Source organism: Athene cunicularia (assembly GCF_003259725.1).
Source record: "Athene cunicularia isolate RWA chromosome 3 unlocalized genomic scaffold, athCun1 chr3_part1, whole genome shotgun sequence".
Classification (NCBI taxonomy): Eukaryota; Metazoa; Chordata; class Aves; order Strigiformes; family Strigidae; genus Athene; species Athene cunicularia.
This window is the reverse complement of record NW_020799097.1, coordinates 102,844,070-102,868,108: the sequence shown is the minus strand read 5'-3', so window position 1 is coordinate 102,868,108 and position 24,039 is coordinate 102,844,070. Positions and strand designations below refer to the sequence as shown.

Below are 24,039 nucleotides of genomic sequence, written 5' to 3'. Positions count from 1 at the left end.
CCCCCCCCCCCCCCGACATTTTATCTATAAACTCTTAAGCCTTTTCCTTACTGGAGAGTTAGAATTGAGATGCACAGAGTGCCCAGGGATTTTGACCAGAGCAGATTGATTACGGTAATAGCAGCTGTATTGGTAACTGAATAACTCCAGTTATTTTCAGAAAAGTTCTTCTTTTTATTACATACTAGTTTTGTCCCTCACCTGCAAACAATAAGGAGCTGAATGAATCCTGAATCTTAAAGATTATTCCTAGTGTCTTAGTTACTAGAGCAGAAGCAGTCCTTCAGGGCAGCCAGTGTAACTTCACACATCTCACTTGAACATGTAAGATGGAAGTGTGTGTTGTCAGGAAGCCTTTAGAAAGCTTCCTTCTTATTTGATGACACTGGGAATCTGTTCCCCAAAGTTTGGTACCAAAAACAGATGGTTTCCTTGGAGCTAGGAACTGTTGCACATTCAGATATGCACTTATCCATAGTCTTGTCACTTTTTTTAATTTATAAAAGATTTTCTGTTATGTTACAAGAGTAACAGTTTTCTAACTCAAAAATTCTGTAGCTGATATTTGGGTGGAGAGAAGAGTGATCAGTATGAAAAGTCTATTGTAGACTCCAAACACTATGCTACTTCCAGGTCAGTCTGAGTATCTTTTTATTTTTTCACAAAAGAAACGTTACTGATTTAAAAGTCCATCTTTCTCATCAAAATGCTTCACATTTTGTTACATCAAATGCTGTAATTTCTCAGATCGTACTTCAGATGTTTGCCTCTGGCCCCAATAAATGGCCTTAAACCATCCTCATCTTCATTGTGTTTTCTGCTCATGCACATGGCTGAGTGATGGTCTGTCATTCTGCTGAATTTCTTCCAATGGTTGTCTATACCAAAAGGCTTGAAACCACTGAATTAGTAAATTTGCATTCCATGATGTGATTAGAAAAGTACTATATCTAAGCCTCTTGATTACGTACTGTATCTGAATATTTTGTATGTGAATAATTTTTAATCAGTTTAAATTTACTTAAATGGAATGGTACCTCTATTGTTTGAGATCATTTAGCCAGAAGAATTGGAAACAACTAGAAAACTCTGTTCCTAAGAGTATATTCTAAAAGTAAAAGCTGAGATTTTGAAAGAGAACATGAGTTTTATAAGATTGCACAAGATATGGACAGATACTAGCAGAGTGTCTAGGATAAGGGATCGTGCTTTGTCAACACTTGCTGGAAGACGAAAAGTAAAGTATACAAAGCTGATCTAATTTTCTACATTTGTGTGCATACAGTTTAATTATTAAAAAATAATAAATTTTTAGAGGTTCAGTTATTAAAACCAGAACAAAGCCAATAATTTTTAATGGGAGTTAAATTGCTTGGATCTAAAACTGCTAAGGAGAAGTTGTATACATGAAATTTATATAATTTCTGAAATTTATTTAATCTCCTCAGTTACTTTATATACTTTATATGTGTTTATATGTGTATACATGAAATTACTTTGACATATGTATTCAAAGTGCATGTTGAATATGCTAAGTGACACTTCTTTTGCAGTCCTTTATATGTATGTGTTCAAACACCAGACACAACAATAACTGGTTTCTAAGTGCAGGGTCAGGAGTAGTAGGAGGAGTCTTCAAGCTCTTAAAATGTCAGCATCTAAATGATCCCAAAGATGCATTCCTGTGAGTGCTGGAAATGAGATTTTTGTGATCAGAGCCTGGCCTTTGCTCAATCTCCCTTATTCTCAACGCTTAGCTCCTTGTCCTGTTTCAGCTGAATTTGGCCACACGTGGAGTTTTGAGTGATATTTAATTCCTGCAGACTTTGGCAGTCATTTGAGTTTTAAGCGACTCAATAGTGGAGAAATCTTAACTGCCCCTTTTTAAAGAGAGCAGCAGTGAAACTGAGATGCCCACCCTGTGCCCTGCCAGTCAGTGCTAGTAGAGTGGCTGGTCAGTGCCTGGGGACAGGCTTGGTTAGTAAACAAAGGTTACAAGTCTCATAAAACCAAGGTATGGGACAGTTTGCTAATAATAATAACTAATAATAAAAATGACTACTTCTTTGTTTCCACATATGTATAAATAAAGCTGTGAAGGCTTAATGGATAGCAGAGCTGTTCCTTCCAAGTTTTTGCTTACATATGTTATTTTATAGGACTAAAAGGAATCTGTGGCTTTTTTGTTTTTCCTGGAAGTCTTGCTGGGAGCGAAATTCTCATTACAAAGCAAAGGAATTATCAATATACAGGGCAAAATTATATTAAAATTGGAAATAAATTCCATCATAACAGCTTTTCTGTACTTAGATATTAATGTGTTAATTCCACAGGCTTTGAATTTATTCAGTCAAATGACTGCCATGTAGCAATTATCTCAGCTGTAATCCCTGCGCTATTTGACTGTTACCTGAGTAGAATGAGCACTGTGCCTGCCATGGATATGGCAGTGTTAAGATTTGACTTTTTTAAAAAACAAAACAAAACAAAACAAAAACCCCAACCCCAAAACGCCACTAACTTTTAAAATTTCAAGTGGTTATCTTTTCATGAACTGGATAGTTCTTCAGTAAGAATTATTGGACAATTAAAATCTTATTTAAAAATAAAAGAGGAAGGAGACTGTTCTCAAAATTGGAAATTTTTGTGGCGAGAGTGGCTGAAATACTAGCCTATTTCGTAACTTTCATTTAAAAAAAGTACAATTAATAAATGCCCAGGACGTATATATGAATATTTGATATGTATGGTATAAAATTGTGGACAATGAAATGTAAGGACAGTAAATCCCTCTATGCTGTAATTAAAGTGAGGATGAGATGCTTGCTAGAAGGAAGTTACTAGGCTTTGTAACATTTGGAATTTCAAGTTTTGGTCTTCCTCAAGAATGATGGTTCCATTCTCGTTGCATCTCATCTTTCTTCTGCTCAGGGCAATTGCAGCTGTGCAGATGCTTAAGTCTGTTCTGATTATATTGTGTATAAAAGGTGGTATAAGGACTGCTTATACAGTAAGAATATGAATAAGCATAGAATACATCAAAGATTAAGAAAACAATCTTCAAACAGAGCTGTATATATATTTTTTTAAAATTTTGTGTCTCCTGATATCATAATGTCTTTCAAATCCTGTTGGGATGCCTTTCAAAGGAAGATACAAAACCCAAATATATACTTAGTTAAACACAAATTGAACTCACTTTATATAACCTATATTACATGCTTAAAAAAAATTGAGGCTTTTTTGTGAGAGATTAACATTTAAAAGGAAATAATTTTCTTAAGTGTACTAGTTACTTAGGAAAAAAATAAAAATATTATTAAAAGTAGTTAAAAATAATTGAAAGCAGTTGAATTCATGTGTAGGACTGCATGTGTATTTTAATATAAATAAGTGTAGAAAGGTAAACAGACCTCAAGTTCTTGTAGCTTATGTAACATTGAGACTAGACATAATATTTATAGCTTGTACTTGAATTTGGTGAACTGAAGTGATTTTGTCTTTCAAATTTTTGTATATTTCAGTGTAAGTAAAATGTGATTATATTTTGGTGAGAATATTACTTCCTGAGAGCTATTCTGTTGACAAAAAATGAAATAAATGTTTACAAAACATCATTTCATGTGAAACTCACCAAACTGATCTGCACTATTAAAAGACAAGTCTGTTTTACTATTTAGAGATGTGGAATATTGTTTGTAACAATGTGTTTACAGCAAAGAACAAAATACTTATTGATGTCTTAGAATTTAGAGGAAGTGTGTGCATGTTGTATACACACATTCTAATTTTAAGGCCATGATGGAAGTTACAGAAAAGACTCTACCTTGATTTTTTTTTATATGTTATGATCATTGATCATACTTTCTTCAGGGTGACCTTTATTTTGATTTAATTGGCTACCTTTGTTATAAACTTTTTTCTTTCTCCCCAAGTAGTGTGTTGTGAAACCAGAATATCCAGAATATTTGCAAATGATGTTCAGAAAGGTAATTTTATTTTCAGACTTCTATATTTCATGTGCTGAAGGAAGGCTTAGGCTGTTTTTGATTGAGACTTTTCCTATTTTATTGAGCAGTGGTGTTCCAGGATCAAGCTGAATTGCACAGCATAAGAAGGGAGCAGTGAGCATTTGATGGAAGCAGATAATAAAATGCATCAATTGTGTCAGCACCTCGTTGCAGTCACATCTGGCTTACTGTCAGGGTACCATTAGATTCCTGTGGTTTTATGTGCCAAAAATAATATGCTTTGTAGTTAATAGAACTAGGATATTTGCAGTTTGATTAAAAAAAATCATCCTATTTTCTTTCCGATCTCTGTTGGGCTTAAGTTCAATCAGAGCACAGCCTTGTCTCCTTAAAATTTTACGACTGAAAGATCAATTGTTCTTTTGATCTGTTTCTTTCTTTCTCTTATTACAGTGAATCCAGCAGTCTGAGCAGCAGTGATGCTGGTTTGTTTACCAATGATGAGGGAAGACAAGGTATTGAAACAATCTTTCCCTTCTCCACCCCTCAAATCACATCAGTTGAAAATCTGTAAGCGTCACAAGTTATTTCATAGGTTAATTACTATATTTCAGTTGCTTTACTATTTTAATGAGTTGAAGTATAGCTTGCTTTCTGGGTTTTTTGAAATGTTACCAGAGGGTGTCCAAAATCCATGACTTAGTCAAAAGCTGTCTTGAGAAGCAGTCTCTGTACTATAATAAACTTACAACTTCAGCATCTTCCAAAGATCATCTGTACTAAGTTACATTTTGTCAATTCCTTCAATTTCCAGACAGGACTCTCTGATCACAGACTGCGTCTCAAACTAGTTTTGAGGTGGCTTTTTTCTTCTTTTTTTTTTTCCTTCCAAATTGATATGGCAGGATTTTATAGTTCTTTTTCATTCAGCAATCTATGGTTGAGATTAGAAGATGCATGCTGTTTAAAGTTTCTCCTTTCTGAAAATTTTTTCTTTAAAATACAGTGAAGATTCAGAATTTTCCTTTAGTATGCATAATGTTCTTATGTGAAAAAACTATTGAGGATGCAAGTATAAGACTTTTTTTTCAGCTTTACCTTTCATTGCCACCTTTAAGTGCAACACATTTATCTGTATTATGCTAGCATCTTAGTGCCCACATTATGGACTAGGAAGTCACTGTCTTTGACAGTATACAAAAATGAGGCAAAAACCAGTCTCTCAGATGATTAAGACTAGCTTTTTGGTTGGCAATTCTAAGTTAATAGTAATGGATATTATTTTCTTATGCACTTTGCCACAGACTACTAGACTGTATGCAAGAAAACAAATCCTGGCCCATTCCTCAGATCTAGGTTAAAGGAATGTTCTGGGTTTTGTTGGTTTTGTTTTTGTTGTTTGTTTTTTTTTTTTTTTCCTTAGTATGTTATTCAGTCTCTTCTGTTTGTTTTTTTGTTGTTTTGTGTTTTTTTTTTTTTAACATTGTAGTATGGAGATGATTTTTAAGACATAGAACAGAGGTGTTGCCTTCCTTACTCAACAGAAACTTGTGTTACATAAACTGTATCTGCCAGTCTGAGTATCTGTTTCTAGTTGCGCTAACAAAGAGCTTTTTTAAAGAATTTAGGCTCTCTTTGAAAGTTTAGATCAATCTTTTAACTTCAGTATTTCAGTGAGGCATGTCAAAAATACTTGCTTTTATTTCCCTATATTAATTTCTCTTTTGACTAGCAATTTTTAAAACACTTGTCTGCTTTATCTGTATGTGACATAACTGACTACATTTCACAATAACATACATTTTTGAAGTACCCTACTGATATACTTGTATTAATATTTTTGTCCTTAAGTCCTGAACTAAATTATTTAAGTCTTTGAATAATATGGTTGAAAACGCCTTAGTTGCTTTCTGTTTTTCTTACATATTTTGTAGGAGGAGAAAAGTAGAGAGAATAGTGAACAACAGTGCTCTTTCACTGATGTGTCATTACTTTAAGTGTTCTTTTTTTAATATAGAGCTGTAATTCTTTTTTTTGCCTGTTTGATTTGTGAACCTTGATTCAATTTGATTGTAATTTTCAAGCAGAAAGCATTAGACCTGAAGGTAGTATTCTGAAATATTTTTTTTTTGTGGGTATAATCAGAAGACCATTAGCTTCACACTGGATTTCAGATGTTCTTAGATCTGCATTATAGCTTTGGTTTTGTGAAGACTTTTCCATGAAAGTACTATGAGATCCAACTGCAAAACCAAAATTTTATTTTCTAGTAATACTTACTCCATCTCCAGAGATGCTAGTAATTTTTATCTTTGTACTCCCCTTATGAAGTGAGATGATATTTTATCCAGTAAATTAATTTATACCTAAACTGAGATGCATACAAAATTGAAAGAATGAAGGAAGGAGAAAAAAAAAATCTGATTAAAAAAAAAAAAAAAAGAAAAGTCTAGGTGGGAGAAACAAAGCTGGAAGAGGAAAGGATGAAAATGTATTAACAACTGCCTGATTTTTTTTGTCCACCTTTAAAAGCTAGACTCTGATTCCTGTCTTCCCAGTGTCCTTCCTCCAGGATATGTGTTCAGAACATCAGCATCTTGACCTCATTTGTAGTTCAAATTTTCTGCACTTCTGACTTCAGGTTTCTGCTAAGTCAAGTGGAGAACCAGAGATTGATTAATGCTGCCTGGTGAAATACTTGGTTTAAATGATGTGCCTGCCATCATTCAGAAGTTTAGGTACCAGAGGATCCTGTTCTCCAGGGCAACATTTGTTCATTTTGTGTCTCTGAGATTAAGAACCATATCTCATTTATTGCAGACAAATACTCTTTATAAAACCCTAATTAATTCCCAAAGCATATTCATCCTATGGGACAGACCTTCTAGAAAAGAAAGTTATCTAACACAGCAACTTCTTCAAGCAGTTGGCCAGCCAGTTAAATAGTTGGCTGTTTCATTCTGAACTTTGGAGTGCTGCCTGACTTTGCAATGTTTAATATTTTCCAAAATTGTTTCAGAAAGACTATGGAAATAAGTTCCACAACAGTAACTGTCGTTTTAGTTTTTATAATTCAATTCAAGAAAGCCAGGTGTAGCTATAACTGGGGGTAGTATTGGGTTAATTGCTAGATATATTTTAATTGACATCAGTTGCTAAGAAAAGAAAATTGCTGAGACTTGAAAATTCTGTGTTCAACTTCTAATATGTGGTGTTCTATCTAACAGGTTTTTTTAAAAACTTCTATACCCTTTCCTTTCCAGCCTGCCTCTGTTCCAGTCTTCTATCTTTTTTGTTTGATTTGTTTTGTTCCTATGAAGTCCTCATCTGAGTTTAGCCATGCTTGTCCTCCTTTTCCAAGTTATCCAGGTGCTTACATTAGGTCATGTGAGAGGGCAAAAGCAGGTCTCTTGCTGTGCTCAATTCTACTATCATATTACCTTCTGGCAGAAGTAATTGGTACTTGATGTTTTGCAGTCTCAATGTGGCAAATGTTTTTCTTCTGTGAAACATTGCATACCCTGTACAGTTATCAAGCAAAAGCTTAAAGATCATGGAAAATGCTCAGTGCAGGTACAGTCAGCAAAGATAGCTGCTGAAATATTAACAAACCTCAAGTGAACTTCAGTTACTTTGTATTTTTTTCCGAGGTTTGTAAATTGGTCAACTTCGGGGTAAGATCTAATATAGTTAGCAAAAAAACAAAATTGTATGTAAATGTCAAGCCCTTGAGTATGGAGGTAGGAGAGCCTGTCAACAAAGTAACTGAAGGAACTGAACAGTGGCTGAAGCTTACATATCAGAAATGGCTGTTTTGCAATTATTAAAAACTTTAATGATAAGCAGTGTTATGCCTGAGGTAGAAAGAATACAAGAATAGTTTTGAAACAAAGTTTTGAATCTTAAGATTGCAGCATATAATGCAACACTATTATAGTCCTAGCTAGTAGGATCATCTGCAGTTTCAAGGCACTTTACAGGGCTGCTTTACAAAGGCACTTTGTAAGTTTTCAACACAGTGTTAACAAAGCTGTAACATTATTCAAACACTAGTTGGTCTTATTGCTGTTTTGGAAAAAAAAAAAAAGTCAAATTACAAGTATATTCTTTAATTAATTTTATAGTGTTGGTATGGCAAATAAAACATTCTGCATTCCTAGTCCATCTATACCTACTAGTACACTTGGGGAAATTCAAAGTTGACTTAAGACCTCTTACATCATGACATGCAGTACTTAAAATGTCCTTTAAGATCTAAGCAAGTAGGAAAGAAAATTATATTAATAAAGTGTTAAACAGTTAAAATTGGAGGAGGTCGGGGAATGTCAGAGTCCCACTGTGGATGTGGCTAAGCTTTTAAAGATAGCTGTTCATTATTTTATGATTAAACATATATTTATTACTGTGTCCTTTATGAAGATGACCCACTACTGATTCCATATATGAGAATTCCATCCTTTTGTCTTCTCTAGTGAGAAACTAATTTGGACCTTGTATAGCATTTTAGTAGCTGCAGGTGTTGCAGTTGTGTTCTCCATATATAAAAGAAATAAAATGTGCAATACTAACTGTAATCACGGTAGTTTTTAACTGTTGTGGCTAATTAGTTAATAGTCTTTGCAGGTGAAAAAAAAAACAACAAAACAAACATGAAGTTGTTGTGTATGACCTAAATAGTTGAAATCCTAAATCTTGCATATGGACCACAATAGTAGAGTTGAACATAAAGCTGAGAACCTGTGATATCCTTAGTCTAATTTATTAACAGTACACCTGTACAGCCCTACTGAAGAGCAGGGTATGATATTAAATTGGATGAGGGATGGGAAAAGGCCTTCCTGTGAAGTTTCCAAGCTTGAATCAGAAGTAGCTGCTTAAATTGAATGGTGGCCTGCTATCCCTTTTGCCAAGGTAATTCTGTAGAGTGCAAAGAGCAATATGTAGTATACCTCTGTGGATGGGTAACTTAAGCTTCTGTTTTCCTGAAACTCCTTCTGTGTGTTTTAGTAAATCTTCTGATGTCTACAAATTATTATTGCAGCTGTTAGCAGTGGGGTTTTTTTTAACTAGAAAGATGTACACTGGTCATGGAAATGAGACTAGCATCCCAGGGTGTTTATAGTCCATGTGCTATTGCTCTCTGAGTTGGTGGATAATGGACAGCACAGTATCAAGTGGTGTTGATAGGACACTGGTGCCAAACTCCTTTCACAGTAGCCCCTCAAAGTACATTGTGGTTGTTATGGGCAAGCACACATATACCATATGCAACTGCTATGGAGGGTAGTCTGGCCATTTTGAAATAAAAGAAAACTAGGAAGAAGGGGAAAAGTATTTGTGTGCAGTGGAAAGTTTTTGTTTGTTATAATCCTCCATTGCTTTAGCTAAAAAAAGATTCAGGTGAGGCCATTCTGAACATGAAACTGATGGTGATGCAAATGGGGTCTGTGTCCATAGAGAAACCACAGGAAACCCACATAAATAATTTTCTAAACTTCTTAGGGAAGGCAAGTAATTTACATATCTATCGAATCACCACTCCTTCACATTAGACTCAATAATATAGCGTAAAAATTAGGGAAGTGGTAAGGGGGGGGTGGCATTGCTTAAAAATAAATAAATTCAACAACAGAAGTGCCTTGAAATTTTAGAATTTATGTTGACATTTCTGAGCCTTAAATTGCTTTTAATTTTTTGCATGGATCGGTACAGTTATAACTGAATGTAAATTGAAGTCATTCCTTGAAGCATTAGCATCACCCACAAACAAGTCTATTGTATTTTAAGTATGTGGCTAGGAGAATGCATGGGCATGGAGATTAGTTTCTGGAGATAATTTTATCTTTCCTATAGCTTGGAAGAATACAGCAATTTGCTGTAGTCTTGTGCTGAATCAGTATCCCTAAGAGGAAAGGACAGTGTAGTGAATCTTTTGAAGTCAAAAATGTTGCTTTCAATTACTAATTCTCTGAAGTTCATGTTTGCTGTGGATACTGTGTTGCCTTTTGAGACCTGCAAATTAAGTAGGATAAAATCCAAATATTTGGTTACCTAACCCTTGAGTGGGGAGGTCTCTGTGTTATATTGCTTATATGTATGAAGTCAGGAATTGATTAAATGTGGTGGTGTTCTCTGACTCCTTTTGATAACAGCATCCCTTCAAGGTGGAGCAACTGGTAAACAAAATTCCTGTTCTCACCTGGATAAGATTAGTAGTAATAAGTTTATGCTTGCTTCAAGATGATGATATGATTGAAAATTGTCAAAAGATTCAGTTTTTTAAAGTGTACAGATGAGGAAGCTAAAAGCTGGGTATACCTGCATTCTGCTGTCATGTGGAAAAAGCCTGTGAGGTTCAGATCTTAAATCCATCTTTGGCAGTAAATATAAGTGCTTAGGGAAGTGTATAATAGCATAACAGGTAAGATGCCTTAACGGATAGTTGCTTAACATACTAATATTCCTATTACACAAAAAAGAAAAATAATTGTGTATTTTTTCCCAAAGTGCTGTTGCTGGGCATATGGTGAAGATACCAGTGTTCTTCCATAGCCACTCTTTGCCTTTTCCTGCAGACCACCAACCCAGTCTTGCATTGCCTAACTCTTACAGGCATCTGTCCTTGAGCTGATTGTGAAACCCGATTTCAGAATTCTGTGCTTACTTTCATAACTAAATAATGTGTAACAACACTTCTTTTGAGTTCCTGATTTTATTTCTTAGTAGGCAAGGTGTCTAGAGTTCTCATCTTAATGATAAAATATTCAGACAAAGTTTATCTACATAAGTTTGAACTCCTCTGTTTTGATTTTCCAAACTTAATTCTAAACCCCAAATCAATCTAATGAAAAGGGGTGATTCTCCTTCTACCACCACCACCATCTCTCTTCAGTACTCTTAGACATGCTCCAAAGAAACCATACCTGCTGCAACAAAATGAGGATAGAATTAATGGTGAACGCCTTTGTGAAATGTCATAGCTATAAATGAGGATTAGAATAAATACGAGAATAATCTGAAGAAACGTAAACCTTATTTGGACCTATCTATCTCTTTCACCTGTTTTCTCCTAATTCCATTGAGTCCCTGTTCTCTAACATCTGCTAATTCTGCTTTTAGGAGTGATCATTAAAGATGTAAGGATAACATTTCACCTACAAGTAACCAGTGAGGGGCCTAAATTATTCTATATTTTCTTGAAGTACTTGTCCTGATGAATGTTTACAGACATTTTGACTTTTGCTTGGTCTTGAAATACTTTTTTCATTGCAGTAACTTATTTGGAGAAAGTGTGTTGAATTTTATTTTTCCTCAAATTCTGATTTGGGTTTTCATTATTTGTATTTTCTCGTTGTGGGGTTGAGTGGCAATGAAATTTTACATGAATGCTTTTTGTGCTTGAAAACTGTGTCTAAAAAAATCTTACATTTGTGTCTTGCTTGGTTCTGCCTAATTAAAAATTGAAATGACAAACAATTTATATGCAGAAATAGCAAGGCATGGTTTGATACTTTGAAGTAGAATTAAAATATACAGCACGTACTTTAACTTTAGGGCTTAAGAAATGAAGTTTGCCATGTCTTGTGAAGATATTTTCTGATATTCTGTAAACTACCAGGTTTGTAGAAAAGAACATTTTAAAACAAACCTAACAATATATTTTTAGTTGCCAGTGCATTTATGTGCTAAGTTTTTAAGATCAGAATTTCACTCTTGTCTTACTTTTGACTTTAAATATGGGTATTTACGTACTACACCTATAAATACTGTCAGTGAAAATGACCAGCTTTGTAGTATAATGCAGCATAATTCTCAGTCACATGATACTGTCAGTTTTCATTTAAAATCAACTTTTTCAAAACTTATTTCTAAGTGAACTTAATCAGATTAACTTCATTTAGTCACATCTGTTCATGATTGTTTTTCCCTTTTACTAGCCATACAAATCATGAAATTAAGCTAATTATATACCATTATCAGCTGCAAAGAACTAGTTTCACAGTTTTATACCTTTTAATTCCCTGCAGGAGATTAAGGCTTGTTTTTTGTTAATATGTAAAGTGCATTAACTTAAATGGATTTCCCTGCAGTTATTGCCAAAGAATTAACTAGTTTATTATTGTTTTTCACTATTGTAAATTGGTTTAAAAACATTACATTTTATGTGGTTTTATTGATAGCAGTGCTTGTCATGCTATTGAGAAACATTTTCCAAATAGAACTGCTATATACAAGTAATTGTTATACAGCTATAAAGCAAAAGAAATAATTGTCCTGTCAGAGTATTTATTGATGGTAACATCTGATTTTTATCTCCTCTGCTCCTCCCTGTTTTTTGGGGCTTGGGGGATATTGCCCTCACACAGGTGATGATGAGCAGAGTGATTGGTTTCACGAAAATGAATCTGGTGGAGCGTGTGGAATTACAGGGGTCATTCCATGGTGGGAACAAGAAGACTCTACAGAACTGGAGAGAGAATTGCCTGATCCAGTCTTTGAAAGTATCTTAACTGGTACTTTCCCTCTTATGTCCCGTTCAGGGCGGAGAGGTAAGTAGCAATCAAGCAAATGCAAACTGTAGAATCACTTGGGCACAGTAGGAAGATATCTGTGGATTTTACAAAATATGTAAAATGTTGACAAGATCTTAGAGCTACTGGCTTGTTTCCTTGAACTATTTAATTTTTAAGGTATCTTTAGAGAGAAATAATTAAAAACAACAATTAGAAAAGTCCGAAAGTGTAAAACTACTCTTTTATTTGTTGTCTCAATGTTTACACTGAGAATTATTAAGTGTTATTTAAAATGCACCTTTATATTCCATTTTGTTCCTGGCTTCTGTGGTGATGTTTTAGAATTCTGTAGAAGTTTGTTAATTCAGAGGCTGGAAAGACTAGTGTGACCATCTGCTTTGCTTTATGGTCAGGCCCTATTGTTTGTAGAGAAGAGGGAAGGGTTCCTTTAGAGCAAGGATTGAGGTTGTAACTTAGAAAATAGAAATTTTTTTTTTTCATTATAATACATCAGGCAACTGTGGATCCAGTGTATCCATTAGTAAGTGGTACCAGTGTTAGATTGCATTTACAGCTAGGAACTCACTCTTGTCTAAAGATTGAAGTTGTCAGACCTCAGCTTGCTGCCAAAGAATTTTGTTGTACCTCCCCTCTGCCACAAGGATCTCTTCTCATGTTCAAATACAGATCTTTTATGGGAGCAGTGGTCAAATCACCTTTAAGCTACTCTGCGTACTTAATGTATTCAGTTTTTTGTGAGGCTTGTTTTCCAGATGCTTGGAATTGTTTCTTCTTTTTTGTAGGTTTCCAGAGTAGATTTAGTCATCTTCATGGAATGCCAGCAAGAAACATAAAAAAGGCTTCAGGAAACTCGAATGCATTGGTAGGTGCTTTTATTATTGTAAGCTAATGTGCACTGTTCTTAGAGGTTTTTTTAAAAAGCATATTCCTCTCATGCTTGTTCCCTGATCTTGTAGATAAGCGATGGAACAGTAAGATTACACTGCTACTGCTGCCAGATATTGTGTATTTGGGTTTTTTAATAGTTAACACTCTTATCACTGAAATTCTGTTGTAACGGAATATTTGTGTGTAATTGAATGGCAGAAACAGTCTAATACTGTTTGTCAGTAGTTATTTTGAACTGAGTGAAGGAAAAGTTTTGGAGGGGGGCTTATTTAACATTTTCAGTGTATATGTTATGTCTATATGAAACCATGTTTTTCTCACAGTGAAAATAAAACCAGTTATTTTAAGTTTTTCTGATCCTGAAAGCATTCTAGGATGGATTGTGGTACAATTCTGACTTTTTTTTTTTTTTCCCTCACAAAAGTCTGCTTTGAAAAATCTGTCCTTATTTTCTTTTGTTTGGTTGACTTCTGTGGTCAGGGGAAAGGGTATATACAAAAAAATTTAAAGCAAGTTAGCACTCTACCTGGCATAGACAGCATGCATTCCTTCCTAAGGCTGTGACTACAAATGAGAGATGTTTGGAGTTTTTTAGTGCCTTCAACTCTAGGAGCAATATTTACAAGAGAAGAGAAAAATTCCAATTGTCTTTGCATTTTTTGCACAGTCTAATCATTGGATTTTCCCACAGCTTTTTTCTAAAATAAGATTCTAATAAATTTTTAAGAATTTCTTCTTTGAAGGAATGCATAAGAAGAAGAGAGACTTCACTTTAAAATGTTAAAATGTCTTCATTGTAGTGCAGTCTATTCCTTTCTTACCAGAATAGTGTTTGGAACAGGAGAATGTGGGAGACTTTATCAGTGTGTAATAAACATACCCCAGCATGATAAATACTGCAACATTGATGTTCTTTACTATTTGAGAACATCAGGTGTTTTCAGATTTTAATTTGTCTAAACAAAATGTGGTGCTTCTGAGAAATGTAAGGGCTATTATATGTGGGGAGAACAGAAAGGAACTGTTAGAAATTTAATTCATTTTGAAGAGGGAATGTTTTTATAATTGAAGTCCCTATCCAATAATTGCCATTTGGAGCTGAATAAAATGCTTTAAAACCTTGGCCTGTGATCTCTGCTGTTAGTGGTCGTGAATTAGATGAAAGCTATCTAGTTCTTGGTTTCCTATCTGCCTATTTTTATTTTTGGTTCAGTGCTTGCTTGAGCATATCTGGGATTTGTAGCCCATTTTCTAGGCTTATTGCAATTTCACTCTGGTATTTTATAGGAGCTATTATAACTGATAGGTTAGCTTCATGGTATTGATGATACATGGCTTAACTACCCTAAAAACTGTCTTTTCCTCTAAATTGTAAAAAGGTGATTAAATTTCAATTGATTAAGATATGCTGTGAATATGTGTATATAACCAAAATTCCTAGTGTTTATTTTCTGCTACATTTCTGCATTGACCTTAGGAGCCCATTTTGTCTTCCAGTCATGATATCTCATATAGACATGATATCGTTGTTCTTTTTGTAACACAAATGCAAGCTGATCTACTAAAACCTGATAATTCAGTTACCTCCAGTTATTAAATACATCATTTACATAGTGTTGTGAAACAAGGTTGACATGTGAACATACCTTCTAAACCACTATGTTTAGGCAGGAGTGCATATATAGAGTGGATGTGCAGTTGGCTCTTCAGATGCGGCTTTCTGACCTTCTTAATGACTATTTATGTTTGTGGGCACATCTGCTGCATCCATCTTGCAAACATAGCTCTTATAAGCCAGAGCTCGTGTGCTTCCTTTTGTCAGTGATTGCTTCTTAAAGAAAATCTTTTTTAGATACTACAATCCAATGACAAAAAAAAAGTAATTTAATACCTGTGACATCTGATAACACAGAACAAGAAGTAATTACTGCTATTAGATGGTAACAGTGAAGAAGAACAAGAATGCTTTTAGAGAGATTAATATCCTGAGGAAAGAACACTGCAGACTCAACTCATTGAATAGAGTTGTGGTATCACAATTCTTTTTTAACAGCAAGGAGTCTGCTGTCTGTATCATTGCTTTTACGCAGACTTTGAAGGGAGACAAGGTAAGAAATGGATTTACCTCCTGAGATACAGTACCTAAGACACACATAGTATCCTGTATTCTGTCTAAGGATATGTAGTTGGTATCCAGGGAATGTAAGCATATAGTTGGCCCTTTGCATACAGTCAATGTGTGTTTAAACTTTTTTAGAAAGCTTAGTTTAAGTTTCACAGTTACAGCAGCTAGCAAAGCCTTGAAGAGATTACTGGTTTAGGAAGATAGAATGAATAGCTGTGATAATACCTTGTTATATTGTAGTCCTCTGTCAAAAAGTGTTTAATGCCTGTTTGGGTGTCGTCCTGTGAGAGAAACACCTGGCTAAGTGTGATTGTTATTTGCTATATACTGAGAAAGCCACCAGCTTACGTCATTTTTACACCACGGTTTCTAGAAGCAGTAGGAGCTGGGAATCAGAGGAAAAATGCTGCTCTTTATGGACCAGTTAGTGAAAATTAGAGGTAGCCACAGCTGGTACTTAGATTCTGTCAAGAATACTATGAAAATAGAATTCTGTCAAAACTATGAAAATCCTTGCCTAATTCAATGTGCAGGTTGAATGAGTTGTCATACAACAGATGACAACTGCAAAATCCGAGCAAGAAAATAAAAAAAAAAAAAATTCAGCACAACTGGCTTATATCCTTTGGATCATGGAATTCATAATTAAATGGTTTGTCAGGCATGTATTTTGGCATACAATTACAATGCTGGCTTTTCATGTCTTCATTGTTTTGTGGCAGCATTATTTGTAACAGAACTTTATTTGAAAATAGATAGAAGAAAATGGCTTTTCTAATACGCTGTGCTTTTGATCCCCCTGTGTCAAGTTGCTAGTAGCAGCTTTGTAATCAGAAACGTGTACTTTCATACCATATTAGTATTTAATGTACTCTTAATTTTAAATAAGGTATATTGCATGAAATCTGACTGTGTTTGGTTGAATTCTGCAGTTATATGACCTGATCAACTATTCCCAACACCTACTTTCTTTTTGTTAGGCAAAAATCCTACAATTTAGTAGTAGTGCTCTATGAATGAAATGCCGATTTCTTAGAAGGAATGCTTTTTTCACCCAGTCATCTGTAGTTTATAGACTTGCATGTCAATTAAGTAGTACTATATCTCTGTCCTTTCCAATAAATTACATGTGAAACTTTGGTATTTAGCAGAATATAATTAGAAACCTAACATTTTAGATGCATTGGAAATGGGAAGGTTTATTTCTATGATGTAGAATGATAGATGAACTCTTTACATTCAGTGATTAAGGCTGCCATGCTTTTCTGAGAATAATTCCTGGGGAGATCACAAAACCCCTAATTAAAGAAAATAAGAGTCAATTATAGTTAGTGAAAATAGAATGAGACTACTTTTTAGGTTTTCAAGTTGTTTTGTCCAATTTAGTATATAAGGACTGAAAATTTTCACTTTTGTTCACAACTTCTTGTTATAAATAAGTGAACGTTTTAAAAATCAGTGCTGCTGTGTTAGCTGTTCCTTGTGTGGTTCTTGATACAGTTCGTTCCCTGAGACAGGGAGAGACATTGTGCAGTTTTGTTTGAGGGTCTTATATGTCGTCTCTTCCTGTCTGGGTTGGAAGCTGGGAAGTGATTTCACTGGGCTGAAGTGCAAAACTATGACCAATAAAAAGGATGCTTTCTTTCGACTGCCAATTTTTCCATCCGTCAGCTTTATCTTATGGGTTTTGATTTCATGATATTAAAGACAGCCGATTTTAAGTCTCGTACTCCTTGGATTGATTTTTTGCATGGCTGTGCTATTGAGTTTGACTATACATAGTTGTAATTATTCAGAAAGTACGTAAAGAATTAAAGCTACGATTCTGAGACCTGTTACTTGAAGGTGTGTGGGTATTTCTGTCAAATCCTGTGATTCTTTTTCAAAAGTTCAAAGATAAAAGAGCTTTTCTGAAAAAAAAAAAAAAAAAATTGTTAGATAACTACTACTCTGTTGATGTGAGGAGAAAAGTTGTATTGAGCATTTGTGCTTTTAGTTAACTGCTTTCAAAATGTAAGATCAAACATTGCTGCTTCTAAGTTCCTTCTAACTGAAGAAATGGCTAAGTGTATTCAGGATTGTTTTCCTTGTCAAAATATTTTGGAAATTGAGTGAAACGGTATTAGATAAGATACCTTGTTACCTTCTTATGGACTGTTTCCTTAAAGAGTAACTTGGGCATTGGTTTTACAGTATTGGTCAGAAGCCTCTTTATGGATGCTCTGCAGCTTTTGGAACGCTGCTTCTCAAGGGAAAGTTGGTTTGGTGTTGTAGAGAATTCTCTTACATTAAAGGTGTGGCATACAGTCATATAAAATACAATTCATTTTTTGAAGTGCATGAAATAAGCTATCTGTTTGGTTTTAATTATTTTCTTCCATTAATACCTTTTATCATTTGGAGCAATAGTCTCTATGTCAAACTCTGGAAATATGAGTGGTATTAGATGATGTCTGATAAAAAAAAAAACCTATTGTTGGATTCCAGACTTTCACTTGTTCAAGATCAGGACTGTTAGGCCTCTGTGTCTGAGGATGACATTTTGAAAACTTAAGCTGCTAAAGCTGTGAATGAATTTTCCTTCCAGTGCATAGGAGGGTAGGGGCTTTTGATTTTTATAATGGGGATTTTATTAAGAATTCTTGTCATCAAAAATATTTTCATCTATTTAAAGCATTTCTTGCTGCTTTGCCTTTTATTTTTTTTATCCTTGTTTGTAATGGTTTTAAATTTTTATCTGCTTATGCAAAATACAGTGAATAATTTGTGCTCTTTTAATCCTAACTCTAGTTAACTCAGTACCTTAGTTTTACAACATAGAGGGAAAAACTTCCTTGAGGAGTGAGTGGTTTCCTGCACTCATGTGCTTTGTGCAGATAGTTTTTCAGACAAAAACTTCAGGCTGTTAGCAGAGGAGTGCTGCTGTGATAGCATTTTAGGCCCCAGCTTTGATTCTTCCTGTGTTTAGTCACTATTGGCAAAAAGCTACAATTTTCCCAAGGAATTCATCAAATGGCACAGTTCTAGACTTCAGAAGTTGGTCATGTTGAAATAGCTTTATTTTTATGAGAAAACAAAGAAAAAGCTTCTGTCACTAGGTTTCAAAAATGGGGTGTGAATATTGGGGATGATGTTATCTGTCATCTTCTTAACTTCGTGAATCTAATATTTTGGAGGAACTGCTTACTGTTCTTACACCTGCTGTGTATGTTGCATAGTAAGAAGTTCTTTTTTCCACAAATTACTTTTCAAGTGGACTTTTGCTAAAGCTTTTGCTTACACTGATGCAAGCTTAATATACTTTGTTCCACCTGCCGGGGTAACCACTTGATGCAAGAGTCAAAGCTGCTTAGTCACTTTAGTAATAGCTTAGCATACTTACTAATCAAAAAGAATCGTGATTATACCTGTACTATGTTTCATAGTAGATAAGTATTTGTGAAAGTGTTTCCCATCATTGGTAGTTCCAATGGTGGTACCCATACTTAAGGTACGGTTAAATACTGTGATTGTTCGAGGCAGAGCACTAGAATTAGTAGATCAGGTTTGTCAGTATAGTTGTCATTGTTACAAAGTATTTTGAGTTCTACCTATCCTTTGAGCTCTGAATGGTTTAATAATCTGCCTTAAATCTGTTTTAACTGACAGTGATTTTTGTGTGGCTTGTAATTGTCTAATGAAAAGTCTATGATCATCTTGGTGTCATCAAACCAGCAAACAGGCACAAATAATACCACAGCATTTCTGTCGCATTTGAAACTACAGTTCATTAGTCATAAAGGAGTTACAGGTAACTCAGATATCAAATGTTTAGATTTCAATTAATCTAAGGTTGGTGAATTTTGTTATTAGTCCTGTTACCCAAGTGTAAAACCCCTCTGCCATAATTAAAGTAGCTAGAGAATTTCCCAGCTGGTTAGTAATAGCTGTAAAGGCACTAACTGGTGTAAGTGAGCATGTGCGGTTTTTATTCTTTTCTTCTATATCACTTATCTTGTAAATTAGGGTATACAGTCTTGAATTGTGTCCTAATTTCATTCTTACAAAACGTATGCCTATCAAGGGAAGAAAAAAAAAATAGTTTAAATGTGTCAGGCAATTAATATCTTATAGAAGTAAAATTGTACTTCATGAACAAAATAAAGATATCATAGGTGCAACTAATGAAACAGATACTCTGCAACAAAGCTCACAGTCGGTTTTCTTGGTATGTTTCACCTGCTGTGATGATCAAAACACATCTTTAAAGTATAAAAGATTAACTTCTGTCTAGCTAAAGTGAATGTGGTTACTTAGTTTCTTTGCTTGGACTCTGACTTCAAGTATAGCATCAGAAACAGCAGCCCACTTCAGCGAAATAGTTGCCCTCCAGCATTGGTTTCAGAAATGCCAAAAGTACTGCTTACTTTTTAAATGCATCTTGTGGTTTATTCATGGTGACAAGTGCTATGAACTGTTAGTCTGAGCAGTATTTCTTGTAATTCACCTTTACCCAACCACTCAAATGATAGTCATCTACAATTTCCCTTAAGTTTACTTTTAAACCAGGGCAATAGCATAATAATATCCCTTTTATTCTTCAGTTAGTGTCTGTCTTGAAAACGTCTAATACAGTTTTACAGCACTCCTTACAGATAATAATGATTTTAAAAACCTCTGACTTCAAAATATAAGGCAGCATAATTATTCCTCTTGTTTTCTACTGCTTATCACAAAGAAATCCCCCTTTCTGGTGTCTGGCTGCATTAGTTTCTTCTGCAGACATTTAGAATTGCCTTGTTTTGATTTCCTAAGTACATATTGGTTCTTTTGATGTTTTAGTGCAATCATTATGGAAAGAATTTGTCTTTAAATATAATTGAGTGTAATATCTTTTCTGCAAAAACTTCACTCAGTTGTGTCTCTTCTAGAAACTTCTTAATGCCTCTGTAGCAGCATTTTGAAGAGTGAATGGTAAAACAACAGCATCTTGTATTCAGAGTCAAGTTAGGAGTTGCGTTTCCTTGTATTGAGCTTGATCAAATAATGCAGAGAATAGACAGAAAAATCATACATGTAGTAGTCAAGCAACATATTCACAGATACCTTGGTTTAGCTGATGAGTAACATCTCATGCTGTAGTAACATCATAAATGTCAAGTGACAGTGATTTCAGCAAACACATTGTTTAGCACTTAACTTAAAGCAAATACATGATCAGATACAACTCCTAAACTGTTGAAAATTTCTTGCTAATGCAAACCATAACTCACATGAGTACGTTTTCCACTCTATGGGAGACTGTCTTTCTGCCTAGAATAGGTGGTGTGGGAGAATGAGGGCTACTGATAGACAAAATAACTTAGAAATAGTCTGTCTTTTTTCAGTTGCATTTTGTATAGTGGCCATCTATAGGGAGAATAGTAGCAATTTAGATATCCAATAGAAGTACTCTGCCTATCTCTAGACATCTAGATTAAGCATATTAATAGAGACCTTCTAGATTTGTTTCAAAATACATAATTTAAATTCAGATGCACTCATTTGTTTTGTTTGCTAGCTCTGGTCTAGCTTTATGCAACACATACTAAAAAAAATTCTTGTCTGAAAAGTGATCAATATCATTTAGCAGCTCATCTTTCAAATCATAACTGTAAAGCAAAGATGGGGATTGAAAATGTTTTAATCGTGTTTGATTTATAACAAGCTAAAATACAAACTGCAACTTAAAATGTTGGGGTTTTTTTCTATGTGCAGTCTGAGTTCATATGGCTTGTACCCAGAGTAAGTGGCAGCTGTAAAAACATTGAAATAACCTGGATCTTCAGTGTCCTCTCCAGAAATTTGTCGTGAGATGCTTATATCAAATAGCTTCAAAATACAGCACAGAAGATAAAGTAACAAACACACACAATGCATTGTGTTGAAATTGAATCGCCTGAGTAAATTATTCTGCTGCTTTTGTAATAAGAGATATGATATGGGGATGAAGAGGTACTCCTCTGCCATTCTGTTTAATTACTGTGACTTTAGTCAGATATAAAGACAATGTTCTGTAATCTGTTAAAAATAACCCTAAAGTGGAACAAACCACAGTGGTTGTAGTCAAACTTACCTGTGACTTAACTGGAAAAATAATGTGTTTGCTACCATTTTGTTTCTTATTTCAAGAAAATCAAATGTGCACATTGAAGGTGTAGTTTTGAGGAGAGAAGAAGGTACTTAAAACTTTTTAGGGACTGCCTCTTCTGATGGTTATCACATGGTATTTACAGCAAGTAAGCATATAACTGCATACAGAAGTGACCCCTTTCTTTACAGAACTGTTAGGCTTTGTTTCATGTTTCTGAGAGATCTTCAAATTGAATGAGTTGCAGAAGTGAATACTTTATTAAACATGTTTACCCAATATCAGAGACTGCAATGCTAACTTTAAATAAATGATAATAAGCAATCCTAGAATGGAAAGATCATTTCCTGAAGGTAATCGGTAAATTAATAATGCTGTGAGTTGAGGTGAGTCACAAGCAAATTCAAACCTCCTCTGATGTTGTGGAAAACCCTACATATAATGTTGATATGAACTTTTCAAAAGCATAATGATCTTTGTGTGCACTTACTGAATTACATATCATAGATCAGAATAAAGAGGACAACAAGAAAAGGCTTGTTAACATCAGCACTTCCAACTGGAATGGTTCAAGAGACTGATAGTCCTTGCCTTTTAATTACTGTCCCTTCAGTTAGGACACAGCAGGTGCTTTTTTAGTTTCTTTTCCAAGTGAAGCATAAACCATAGTAACAGACGAAGTGAACCCTTTCAGTCTAACAGCTTTGATAACTGTTGAAAATCTGTTCCACTCAGCCCCTTGTAATTTGATTCAGCAAACTCTTACTTGCTTCTGATGATCTGATTTTTTTTTTTGTTGTGCTTTGTTTTGTTTTGTTTTTTTTTTCCTTTTTTCACTATTAACTTTAGGTAGTCCCTCTTTTGACTTTTTGATTTTTAAAACCTACATTCACAAGTATGAGAATAAGTTCTGTATTCTGTTGTTTCCCAGCCTTGATGTAGCACAACTGCAGATTATGGTTTTAAAGATCAAGGAAGAAACTTATCCTCAGTTCAGAGAACTGGAAATTGTTTATTTAGGTAGTCATTTTCTTACTGCTAGCTAGTGGGCAAACTGTTGCATCTGTCTTGCTATATGTGTATATATGTTTTAAACATTTGTGAAACACACTTTAAAGAGCTTTAAATAAATTGTGCCCTTTTTCCCCTTATGTCTGACCCCCATCCCATTGGATTACTTTGTTCTAAAAGACTTTACAAGAACTTAGATACAGTAGGTTTACAGTAGATTGCAGTTTTATTCTCTATAGTCAAACTAGAGAAAAAGAAACCTTTTTCCTGTTTTGTCATGCTGTTACATGAAAGAAAGCATTTGTGTGGCAATTGAGATTTTTGTTGCCATACTGCTTTCTCTTTTGTTCATGTTTTATAAAAATCTGCATTCTAATTGTTGGTGTAGGTATAAGGCAATTTAAGACAAATTGCAGTAACTAGAATAATTTAAGAATATTGCCTGATAGAAGCTCCCATAAGGCAGCTTTTGCATGCTCTTAAGCAAAAGATAGGAAATTACTGCATAAAAACAAGGGGAGCGTTTGCATAAATAAAAGCTAGCATTTCAGTGTTAAGTTGGGCATAAATATTTTAAAATATATTGTTACCCGTTGTTCAGGAGAACAGAACACTTAAGTATATTTTGTCAGTTTACTGAGAATAAACTATGTAGTAGTCGCATCATATATAATTAAAAATTTGGAAGGATTTATTAAAGTTTTCTTTGTGCATAAACTGGTATCTTTATAAAATTAATTTCCCTTCATCAGTGATGTATATGCATATTTTCTTTAAGGTTTAATGTGATTTTTGGGGGTTGTTTCAGGAAAACTTCATTTACATAGGATGTTTTACTGAATCTTACATTAAATATTACTAGAATGTGGAAAATGTTTTAAAAATATTTGGGGGTTGATGGATTAGTACTCTTCAAAGGGAAACAAAACACTAAATATTTCTAATCCTGCATTATTTACCGCATGGGTGGTTAAATGCTACTTTAAGCCCCATAAAATTAAAAGGGAGAAATCTGCCAACTGTAGCAGGAATTGGATTTAGGAAGAGTGGTACAGAGCCAAAATATTGCTACAGAATTAAATGTCAAAAATCTTCTTTAATAGTAGATATATAGTTCACAGTGCCTGGTTATGATTAATACATTTAATCTAAATCACTGAAAGTTGCTCTCTCCTTTTCCATAAAATACAATAGGACACAAATCAGTTTTACTGTAGGTGGATAACAATTGGAAAATAATGCATCTTCCCGCCCAATAAATTGTCAGTTATACCTTTTAACTAAAATCGATTCATCTTTCCAAAATTTATTACAATTTCTAATAATAAATCTTTTCAAATGTTTATTCATTTGCTTTTTGATACATTTGTGCCACTTTTGCTATGGTCTAATGTTTTTTCT

General features: G+C 34.3%; 1 protein-coding gene across 1 annotated transcript in view; it reads left to right on the top strand.

Moving 5' to 3' along the window:
- The window catches only part of GPATCH2 (G-patch domain containing 2), a 120,965-nt gene that overhangs the window by 1,645 nt on the left and 95,281 nt on the right, over positions 1-24,039 (top strand). Inside the window, exons 2-4 of the mRNA XM_026845830.1 lie at positions 4,425-4,486; positions 12,338-12,520; positions 13,288-13,367. Of these exons, the coding sequence (XP_026701631.1) occupies positions 4,425-4,486; positions 12,338-12,520; positions 13,288-13,367 (325 nt within the window). The remainder of the gene's footprint in view (positions 1-4,424; positions 4,487-12,337; positions 12,521-13,287; positions 13,368-24,039) is intronic.